General features: G+C 40.4%; 1 protein-coding gene across 1 annotated transcript in view; it reads left to right on the top strand.

Moving 5' to 3' along the window:
- The window catches only part of DERA (deoxyribose-phosphate aldolase), a 44460-nt gene extending 32597 nt beyond the window's left edge, over positions 1 to 11863 (top strand). The window contains exons 7-9 of the mRNA XM_009952822.2: positions 6130 to 6242; positions 9907 to 10056; positions 11807 to 11863. Coding sequence (XP_009951124.2) covers positions 6130 to 6242; positions 9907 to 10056; positions 11807 to 11863 — 320 coding nt within the window. The remainder of the gene's footprint in view (positions 1 to 6129; positions 6243 to 9906; positions 10057 to 11806) is intronic.
- Positions 11864 to 12086: the final 223 nt, after the last annotated feature.

Raw genomic sequence — 12086 nt, 5'->3', positions numbered from 1 at the left:
ATGGAATAGCCACATCTTAAAGCTAATGGTAACTGATATGCTTCTCTCTCCATGGACCACTTCTGCTCCTCCTTTGACCCTGTTCACTCTTCTCTCTACTGGGTAAAATGCACCACAGCCGCCTGTGTCTGTTTTGTCATGGGTATCGTGCTGGAGGAGGCCATGGGTTCAGGCATCTGGGGCCAGAGCTGTGCCACCAGCACTGCCTCCTGCCCTGGGTGCGCTGGGGTGCACTCTCAAGCTGAGCCTATGCTAGGGTAGAGAGATTTTCACCGATGTTACCTGTATTTTGTGTCTTGCTCAAAATCAGAAGGGGTGTGGCAAAAAATAGCCCACAGAATAATCTGTAAAGGAAAAGAGCATTGTGAGTGCATAAGCTGAGAGGAAAGGAATATTTTTTCTCAGTGATTATAGTAAGGTTAGGATTAGGTGGTGGGGTGCACTGATTTATTTCTTCTTTCTACCTTTGACTCGTCGTGTGTCATTAGGCAAACTGCCTAGCCAGTTCCAGTAATACCATCTGTAAAATGAAATAAGGTTAGTATAGGTCACACACTGTAAAGCCCTTGAGTGTAATACATGGTACACAGTTTTAAAGAAGAAAAATGAGATCTTGGTAAAGAAACATGAAATTTAACAAGCGGATAACAATACAGGGATTGCTTAAGCTTCCTTGTGGTCCCACTAGTCACTCTTGGGAGGTTATCCTACTGATTCCTCTTTGGAGAGGAAGAGGAATGGTTGTTCCTGCAGCATGCAATTGCCTGAACTGCTCCTGCACCCTGGTATCTCCCAACACTGCTTCTGCTTGGCAATACAGGAGGGGACTGCAAGCATGTTGCCTCCTGTGCTTTGGTGTGGTTTGAAGCCTAAAGCCAAGAGCCACCACTGACAGGGATGCCAGCTTTGGCCTTTGAGCCTGGAGCACGTGTCAATTACTTATCTTCTCTTTCACCATACCAGATGGGGATTGGATTGGAAGGAATGCTCTAAAAATAGCAAGAGCCTGTCCTCTATAGCCGAGCAACAGAAGGTGGTATGGATCTTTCTGTTGAACCTTCTAAAGAAACACATTTTAAATGTTTTAAATGAACACACAAGGAACTAATACTAATTAAGTAATAGTATTCTATGGAGACCTGTGGTAGATGCAATAATAGTGCATTAGCAAGTTATGCATAATTCAGCAATGCTGAATTCTTTCAGACATCATCTACAGGGAATTTTGCATAAGTATGGACTTAATAATTTGTCCCTTCGTGTGCATGCGTGAGTGTTCCTAAGGGCATCATTTGGCCTGCAGAATACCTATTACCGGAGGTGGTATACAAGAGGAAGCATCCATTCTGAGGCTTGAAAACCAAGCTGAGATGATAGGATGGGTCATTAGAAAGGTTGCCTTATTTGTAAACAGACATTAAACATGGAGCCCTACAATGTGATTTTTTTTTCCCCTCTCTGTGCAGGCATTTTTCCAAAAAGAATTGCAAAAAATAGGCAGTTCACAAAAGACCGAGTTCTAAGCTAGCATTTTTCAAAATGTTAGCGTAGACTCAGGCATGCATAGACACCTAACCAAGTGGTCTGGCAGTGTAGCCATGTCTGAGGGAGTTAAAGTTACTTGGTGAGCTACTGCAAAGTGAGTTGTCACAGCTTCGTATTCTCTTCTCCTCCTCAACTGACAAGAATTAGCTACTACATTAGCCTTTTATATCTTGCCCTGCCTCTTATTTTCAGAGGGTTGATAACCTGGTTGCCCCTAGTCAGCCTAATTGTGTGTGAATCTTAAGACCCTTATTTTAGGTACTTATAAAACAGAAAGATGACTTGCTAATGGGACTTCATGCACATTTGATAATGTACTACTTTATCATTGCTACCTTGTCAGCACAAACAGCAGGGGCTTTTGCAGATCCTCTCAGCAGCATGTCTCTCTTTGCCACGAGAAGTCTTGGAAGGGTATGTGTTCGCCCTGTGTCGCCATGTATTGTTATATCTGAGTTGCAGCAACCAAGATATATTTGTGCTTGTTGCAAGTACTTACAAAGTAGCATGGCATAATTGTCCCTCTGCAAGCATCTCTCTCTAAACTATTGTTTAAAACTGCCAGACACATCTTTGTTCTTTATTAAGAGTAAGGCAACAACACAGAGTCTGTAGTTATCAGGAGATAATCATTCCCCAAGGACATTTGAAGCACTTCACAACCAAAAGGTTGTGATTACTCCACGACTGCTATACTGTTTATTATTCCTTATTGCTTAATTATGGAACCAGAGTGTGTTTCCTGGATGCTGTCATCTAAATAAGATTCTCCAGTTCTCATGCTGTTCTTCAATGTTACATGGACCAGGAAGCTTTATAGCATTTCGAGATACTGTAGGGGATAGCACTCAGGAGGGCCAGTCGTGGCAGCTCTTTTGGCCTTCAGGAGACCAGGGCATTCAATCCCTGCCCTGTGAAATGCTTTCTGAGAGGCCTTGAGCAAGTCACTCAGCTTCTGTATACCTCAGATCTACACCTCTCCTCAGGTGCTACCATAAATAAGGCTATCTAGAATAGAAATAATACAATGGACTTCGTCTTGACCTCTGGGCATGGACTCAGGCAACACACTGTGAAGACACCGATTTTCTTTTTAATGTGTGCACATTCAACTGGCTTATTTTGAGTGGTCTTTGGTGGAATGCAGTGGCTGAGGGTCAAGTGTGTATGGTGAGTGAGAGCACAAGAGAAGAGGGAATTTGATATCTTAAGATACTCTACCTGATTTTACAAGATGTGTGACTGCAGCCCAAGTGGTCTGGCTCCCAATGGCACTGAGAGCTCAGTCACTCTCGACAAGAGAGAGCCTCTCAAACAGAGGCTGTGGTTGTGTTCGTATTTCCTAAGGCTTATTGAGATTTCCATCTCTGGTTAAAGTAAGCTGATGCAGTTAGTGCTTCCCAGTCTGTAATGTATCACACACAGGTGGGTTTCTAAGTTGGCAGCAAGCCCACCTGAAACAGGCGTGAAATGCTGCTGTGCTTCAAAAAGTCTTTGATGTTGCCACTTTTTACTGATTCAATGAGTCTTGCATGACTGCCTTGAAAGGCAATGTACTGTTGTGGTTACACATTGGAAAAGAGTAGAAAAGTGTGGCCCTTTCCAGGCTCACTGGGTCCAGAAATCTACCCTGAAGAGCTCATTTTTTAGAGTCTTTGGTTTAATGTTTCATTGAATCACGTAACCTACTCTAAGGAAGGGGAAAGCCATCCAGCATGTATTTTAACATTAGCCTTGATTTTTGAGTGTATACCTTCATAGGAAGATGAGAAGATAAGTGATAAAACTCAGTTTCTAAGTCATCATCTGAATTTCCAGATGAAAATCCTGCTGAACTTCATTCCTTAGACTTGTTTTTGAAAACTTGAACAAGAAATAGACTTAGTGAAACTCCCTTATTATTACAAGGTTGGCATAATGTCTACTTAATGAGATACTTTTTATGGCAGTGGTTGATTTTTAAATCCCTCTTTTCATTCCTGAAACCTAAATGTTAATAGCACCTTCCATTGTGATGCTCTCTGCTAGCATGCATCTTCTGTCTTCTGCAAGAGGCTGCATGCAATCCTGCTAGCAAGCTCTTGTGTCATAAATAGAATTTGTTCAGGAAATAAAAATGTATTGTTTTCATTGTTTGAGGATGCTACTAAATTGGCTGTATGTTTGTCTAATAATCACATCTAAAGCTGATTATTCTGGTAATAGCCTTAAGATATTATTTAAAAATAAATATATAAATGCACTACTTTTGTACTAATACTAGTTTTTAATCTCTTCTTGTTTCTATGAAGTCTGAATGAGATTTTCAAAATTGAATAATAATTTGATCCGTTAATCTTTTGAAGCTAGTAATTTTATTTTCCCCTCTTTGCAGTCTCTGAGGCTCGCAAATGAATAGAGCTTCATTACTGGAGTCTGCATTTAATAACCATTATCCATTATCTTGTAATTAAGACTCCCTGTAACGAATCATGAGGACAATGCAAAAATACATAGTACATTTCTTTAATGAACTGGAAAATGTTCATCTTGTTCTATTTAGTAATGAGTTGCTGAATAGTCGTTAAATCCACTGGAGAATAGAGCTAGATGGATTTTGAAGACTATCTTGAGTTTGTGGTTAATCTATTAGAATTAAAATTTCATCTTCTATTTTTATCAACAGCTGATTAGAAGTCATTCTGTTTGACCAAATTGATTAGAAGACCATATACAAGGGCAGCTGTTGTTTAATGAAAGTTTTTAATGAAACTGTACCATAGAGAATTGTAATTATAAGACTTATAAAAGCTTTGACTTACCTTATACTAGAAAAAAATGAAAAGTATTGCACTGAAGGTCTTCAAGTGCTGCATTTTGAAAGGGAAATTAAAAATATAATTTGGCAATGTTGAAGTTTCACTTCCACTGTTACTTGTTTTAATGTGACCATTAGATGTCCATAGTGTCTCTCTGGAAGGGAGTAGCTCTGCAATATGTAACTCAATTGTCTCTCCTATGTGCTCTGTTCTTTGCAAAGCTCAATCAACTATTAATTGGCTCTTTTGCACGTTGCACTTTCTCTGGAGTTAGAACTTTTTTCACAAATAACTGTTTCTCTTTAGAATGGGAGTTATCATAGGAGGGTGCAATTTAATCACCAATGGGCTGAGAGTACCTAGTCAGGAAGCCTATAGAGAAAACCGTGGTCTTACAAGGCACAGTGTTAGTGGTAACATTTGATTATGTTTAAATCACAGGTTGCAGAAACATGCCTGGCTTTATCTTAACTTCCCACCAGGCTGAGACCTAGCTGCATGCCAATCAGCTGTGTCATCAGGAAGATGGATTTAGGGAGTGTGTCACAGCACACCATCAAAACGTAGTCTAGGCAACACTTTAGTTGGAGCCAGTGGTGAAACTTTCCTTGCTTACTCTAGGGGATGTTGTAGAGGCATCATCATTCAAATAAGAGACAAAATGGACCCTAAGCCAAATTTGAAGTGGAAGCAGATGCGGTTCCAATTGACTGAAGTGGATGATGCACTACTACACGATGTTTGAATTATCCCTCTTCTTCTCCCGATTACTTTTGATAATTAATGATCCCACAGTACACCTTTTCTAAGAAGTAGGTTCCCAGGGATGAAGTGCGCCCTAATGCAACTAAAGAAGTTTTGTCATTGTATTGTGTCAATGCAGGATCATACACTGCAAGGCAAATTTTTTGGTTAGTTTTTTAGCTTTTTTTTTATATTGCGCTGCAGGATTTGTTTTAAGCCAACCCAGAACAGCAAGAATGCACAAGAACACTAGACAAATATTCAGGACACGCAGTGGAGAATATTTTTCACAAGTGAGAAACCAGAAAAAATAAGCCAAGGCACTATCTCCTTCTTTAAAGAACACAGATGTTTTGACCTTGTTACTGCATTATATCAGACCATGGCTTTAAGTATAGAAATTTGCAATGTTACAATTGCAAAATGCATAAGAAGGGAGTTTTTCCCCTGTTTACAGTATTGCACAGCTGGTTTTGTAAATACATGTGGGATTTCTTTCCTTTCACTTTAAACAGCTGCAGGAGGTACAATACTAGACTGTCAAATGTAAGACTGAAGAGATGCAAAGTTAAATTTAAAAACTGATTAAATTGTTTCTATTCAGAAAGATCCTTTTCTAAATACTAAAATGTTGATTTATATACAAAATTTGTTCAGAGGAAGTAATTTCCATTGTTGTGGTTAGTCAGACACATTCCTATTAATGTAGATACACACATATATTGAGTGTCCGTACAGAAATGTATATTGTATTGGACTGTTCTGAAGAGATTGTTGGTCTGATAGCTAGAGCAAAGAATTAAGAGCTGCGATGTTCATTTAGCCGCTGGGATGTCTGACTTGCTCTGAAACCGGGTGGGTATCATTCTCCTGCTCTAGCCTCGACCAAGCAAGGTTAGCACTGACACCACAGGGACATAGGTGTAAAGGAATGCTTCATAATTGCTGTGAAGCATGAGGACATCTTTGGAGGGTGTGAACTACGTATGTTCAGAGTGGCTCTTGTTCTCAAACTACCATAAAGCTTTTTACTTCCTTTCAGGTTCTGACTTTATAAAAACGTCTACAGGAAAGGAGGTAGAAAACGCAACCTTTCCAGTTGGAGTAGTCATGATGCGAGCCATTAGAGAATTCTACTGGCAAACTGGCCACAAGGTAATTCTCACTACCTTTATAAAGATCAACCCAACAGGCTCACTCAGAAGGAAATAAGCCTGTAAGAGTTCCAAAATACAGAATGTACAAATCCACATACATTAGTATCTGTGGCTATATGAGCAATAGGTAATGGGACTTCCCTCTTGTATTTCTCATTTGGTTTGCTAATATTTGTATACTTAAAAAAAAAAAAGAAGGCACTTTTGTTTTTCCTCCCTTGAATAACTGTCACTTCATTCCCTAAAAGCTCATGCAATCTTGATACATCCCCTGCTGCATTTGGGTTTGAGTTTTGGTTCACCATTTAAGGTATTTAAATGGTCATCTCCATTAATAACAGGGCAAATCTCAAGCTGACAGTGACTGGCATACTCCCATAAACCTCAGTGGAACTACACAAATTCATAGCCGTCGAGAGTTCAGTGTACACAACTGTATTTTCTGACTGAGTTCTGGCAACCCAAAGGATAAGTTCTGCTCTTTCGTCCCTTGCCAGAGGGGCTTTCCAAAGGGACAAGAAGGAAGATCCAGTTGGATCATTTTGTCCGGAATGAAGAGAGGGAGGGACAGGAGCCAGAACAACATTATGTCCCGGTACGCAACATTTATCTGTCAGGTCACTCCCAAGTGAAGTCAGTGGAGGCAAGGAGCAGGGGGGAGCGTACGGCAGAGCCAGTGATGAACTATCTGTGCATTCATCCTTGCACTGAGGCAGTGAGAAAGGAGGAGGTTATCCAGGCCTCCTCTCACCTCCTTTATCCATAGGCAGGTGGGGGCTGCTAGTTAGATCTGGTGCTGGTGTTCAGCAGTGGGCTTTGTCCTCACCTGCAGCCTCAGGGAAGGAAACTCTATCTCTAGCTAAAACCTTCTCCTCATTTCTGGGTGACCCTTCTCTCCTCCTCACCCTTCCTTCTGTCCCTTCTGCAGGTGGCCTTTCAAGGTATGATGTTAGGACATGGAACGAGCAGTGGTATAGGGGCTGAGATGGCTTCAGGGGCTGTCAGAGCTTGAGGAGCCTGTGAGAACAGGTTAGACACGTGTCCATCTGCTCTCTGTAGCCATCTAGATGAGGCCAGCGTGGATCCCTGGGCTGTCCTCAGTCTTCCCTTCCGCAGCCTGCGTCGATCTCTGCCACGCAACAACTCAAGCAGCTCCGATAGTCTTGCTTCTGCGGGAGCATCGGCACTGCTGCGAACCTCAGGCAGATCCCTGGGGCTGGGTGGCTCACCTCAGTACTGGTGCTGCTTACACGAGCTGTGTGCCAGAGGTTGGGCTCTGCTGCATTAGCACAGCTTTGTACCTATAATTGGATATAAATGTTGAATTCACCTTTTGCTTTAAAAGGATGCATTCATGGTATAAAATGTGTTATTAAGAAAGAGTGCTTATGTCTGTGTGCATGTGTGTGTCAGCGAATTAGATGTAAACTGACTTTATGTGCTTTTATTGACTGAAGACAATATTATCAGTGACAAGAGATTTCTAAATGGTTTCTTTAACAAACTAATTTTGCTGCTGTAGGGATGCTTTCTAGCACGGCGTTGGCTGGCAAAAACAGGTTAATACAGAAATTAAACTTCTTCGAGGAAAGGAGCAAGTTGCAGAGTAACATTTATTGAATGATAAGCTGTGGTGGTGATATGAAAAGTGTGCAATATAATGGGAAATAATCTTTTCCTGTCATTATTGAAGGACATACATAAATTGGTTTTTCTGTTGGGAAAACCCCCAATCCAGAAAAACTTATTACTTTTAATAATATAAGGTGAAGAGAAAATTCTTGAGGAGATGAACTTATTAAGCAAAATAATGAAATGCTGTGAAACAGCAGGAAAGTGGTAGCTGGACTTTGTACTGCTCTTGAATTAAATACCAATCCTGCTTCCCTTTTTGCGTTTTTATGGCAGTCAGATGTGCCATTTGGAAAGCCGGTAAATGGAGGAGAGGACAGGCTTGTCTTTGTCAGCTTTTTTGCAAAGAAAAGAGCTTTCAGAATTTACTAAAAGGGGAAGGAATTCTGCATGCTGTTTTTAATTCTGTTATTTAACTCTGTTTTACTTGGTTTTGCCACAGATTATCTCAAAGAGCTGTAATATTTCTAGGAAGAAATCTAAATTTGAATTTCATTAGAATTTCTCTTCCTGAGGGAAAACACATTCCCACTATTTTAACTTATTGTCTAGAAGATGCTTTTCCACTTGCTGTGGTATAAATTCCTTTTGGAAATCTAATGTTAACAGATGTATGCATATACTCACGCATCCATCCATCCATCCATCCATCCATCCATCCATCCATCCATCCATCCACAAAAACACTGTCTTACTGGTTTTGATTTATCAAGCTTTTCCTGTTATTGTACTTTATAATCTTACTGGAAATACACTGTTATCACAATGCTTCAGTGCGAGAGAAGGATTTATTCTGTGTTTGTTTGTCCTGAAATCACTATTAAAAAACCCAAACAAGCACATTTAAAAACAGATGCTTTTTGATACCACAATGATGTCCGTAAGGTACAAAGAAATCCTCAATGCAGTGTGGTTTCAGGAGCATATATACGAAGCTGACAGGAAGGAGTACCTGAGTTAAGAGCTGATGGCAGAGGGAAATGTAGAAAGAATCACTGTGTGCTACTGTACAGATTGTTCAGATTTAATTTTATTTTTTTGATGCAGAAACCCTTTTTCCTGATTCTCCTTGTTTTTCAAGAGTTTAGTAAGATGCTACAGACCAACATTCTGGCTAATGCAGGTGACAAAATTTTTGATGAGGGATTTGATAGCTCTGTGTCACAAGCTCTGTCTCAGAATGAGATTTGGCATGTAACCAAAAGACTGGCATTAGGGGTGCATGCGAAGTCACCTCAGTGCTGGCTCTGCACAGCAAGTTGATCATGGAATTCAAGACATGCTTTACCCCAAAGATAGGTTTTTCTTGGTGTGTGTGCCTCTACATACATGTCACCTGACCAAATATGATATGTATCTCTCATCAAGTGACTGAAAGTATATCCAGCATGTGTTGGGAGAGAAGTTTTGCAGTTCCTGTGAAGCATAAAACTTTCAATTTTTGGTAAAGACAGAGCTAATTTATTCCCATTTGGAAAATTTTAATGAAAATTAAATCTCTGATAGGTTTGAATGTACAGCCCAATCATATGTAACTGCGGTGCACAGGCTTTTATGGAGTACAACTATCTGAGTCAGCTGCCTCACATGCTTTATTTCAGCATCTTTAGTATTATATTATTGCGTGGATATTTATTGTTACATATTTGGAATTAGATTGTGACACGGGCAGTAGGTGATATGCAGATATCACAAGTCCTGCCTACATCCCTTAGCCTAATATGTGCTATGGGCAAAGTGCTCCCATTAGACCTCGAACCCAGCTCCTGAGAAGGAGCACTGGGGTCGAAAGTATTACTCCCTCAGGTGCTGTCCCTCGGGATGAAATTGTTATCTTTCGCAGTGATGGCTGAGGCTTGATAGCTGCCAGCACTAGTCCGGAGCTTATACTGTTTGCAGTCAGGTACTTACCGAGTAGAGTTGTTACATACACCACAGGCACTTTGAGACTGCAGGTTGTACAAATGATGATTGCTCTTCTAGGGTAGCTGATGAATGAAAATGTGTATTGCACTTTTTCCTATATAAAGGTTGGATTTAAACCTGCTGGGGGCATTCGGACGGCAAAAGAAGCTATTACTTGGCTTATGCTGGTGAAGGAGGAACTGGGAGTGGAATGGCTAACGCCAGAGCTCTTTCGCCTGGGTGCCAGTAGTTTGCTGGAAGACATTGAGAAACAGGTTAGTTGTTAATGGTTTTCAGCTTGTTGGAGAGAAAAAGTAATCTTTCTAAATGTGCTGTCTTACTGTTTTTGCAGAATATGCTTTTTGGTGCTGTTTAAAAGATATAGAACATACATCTAATTCATTATTAACAACAGGTTAACTTCCAGCCCAGTATTTCTTTAAATTTGGCCTGTCATTACAGACATCTGATATTTCAGCAGCTGGCAAATGCCTGGGCCAGGTTTTGCAATGCAGTGAGCAAAGAGGCTCGGTTTGTACATACACAGAGTCTTTTGCAAAGGCATGTTAGTGCAGTCCCCTGTGCTCCTAGCTGTTGCCAGTTCAGCTGACCCTCAAAATATCTCACAGACCCTTTGTGTCACAGTGCTGCAACTGTTCACAACGTGTTTCCATGCTGTGGAGGAAGTCACATCTCATCCTACATATGGTAGTGCTGATAGAGAAGCTTTTACATATCAATTATTTCCTGGGGAAGAAAAGCAATTTCCTCCTACAAAGCCTCATTTTTCTGATTGCTTTTATTTTTGTACAGGCTGGTCGCTGTGTTTCCTGGCAGTCAAACAGTGAATGACGTGCAGGGGCAATGTGTAGTTCCTGGTGGGAAGAAGGGTTCTGACCTATCTGCCCACGATCTACCTCACTGGCGCAGGGTATCAACCCCGAAGGATACAGCATGGTTGAGAACAGTGTAGTGTCATAGGAACTACTAAACCACTAAGGCTGCTGAACTTCACTACCATGTTCATTAAACTCAGGAGATGAGGTGACACTAGCTTTAACCAAAAAAAGTTTGAGAGTCCTTGTGCTGTTGCTGCTGGTGGGAGAACTTGAGATGTAGGGGATTTGGGGGAGAAAAATTGTCACTCGGTTCCCTTTCCCCACCTTTTTTAGCAACTGTAATACTAACATGTCTTAAGAAATACAGAACAGCTGAGAGATGTCAGGTGAATATTCATGACTGTTGAAAACCCCTGGCTCACTCCTGCAGTGAGAATAATATTGGCTTGCTTCATTGCCAGACTGCCTCTGCCTCACTCTTGACCTAAAATCATGTCCCTGGTTATGACAAAGCAGCATGAGCTTTCTTGTTGCTACTGCCATTGATGCTGAGTCTTACAACACAGCCAGTGATTGTGTCACATGATTTATTCTGATTTCTCAAGGGTGGCATCCTATTTTCTGCCAGGGATTGCACAAATGCCACAGTCATGACCAAAGCTCTGCTACACTGTGCCATCTAAAAACACGTAAGATAAAATGTCCCAACCACTATATTCAACAAAGCAAACAGGTATTTAAAAAAAGCCAAACAAACATAGAAAATGGGGAGAATACCCACCTACCCCAAAGAGAGTACAGTTAAAATAGTAGTTTTGAATGAGCCATATAAAAGTATAAGCATAAGCAATTTTGGATACTTTGAAATAGTACTGAAATCGTCAAAATCCGATTACAGTGAGAGTAAAGCATTGTCCTCTACCTGGCTCTTTTTGAAAACTTAGTGAAATGCGTCAAGAGTCTTTGCTTTTTTATTTTTTTCCAAGCTAAGCATCAGAGCCCTTAGTTCAGATCCTATAAACAAGTGTATAAAGGTATATTACATGATATTTTATGCGCAGACACACACACACACAAACACATATCCATCATCTTCATCTGGCATGCCTTTAATTTGTTACTTCCTTGACACTTTCAGATTTATAGTCATATATAATTCCATCATAAATTTTCTTTTTTCTTGCAGATTTTCTATCATGTGACTGGCTCTTACGCACTTCAGCATGACCTGGCAATGGCTTAGGCACAAAACCAACTCAGGATTACTTTTACAAAAGAGGTCTTTAAGCAAACGGCATTCAGAAGTCTTCTGACAACCAAGTGCATATGATAGAATTAAAGGCCTAATTCTCCCTTCTTCATATTTTATAGTATTTAAAAATATGCTCAAGTCTGATGGTGGTACTTGATCCAAAAGGAGAAAAAAATGGTAATTCTGAAATAGTTAAATAGTTAATACTTACAGA

Source organism: Leptosomus discolor, chromosome 1 (genome assembly GCF_034619465.1).
Source record: "Leptosomus discolor isolate bLepDis1 chromosome 1, bLepDis1.hap2, whole genome shotgun sequence".
In the NCBI taxonomy this organism is placed as follows: Eukaryota; Metazoa; Chordata; class Aves; order Leptosomiformes; family Leptosomidae; genus Leptosomus; species Leptosomus discolor.
The sequence above is the reverse complement of the archived record's forward strand: the minus strand, read 5'-3'. Positions and strand labels throughout refer to the sequence as shown.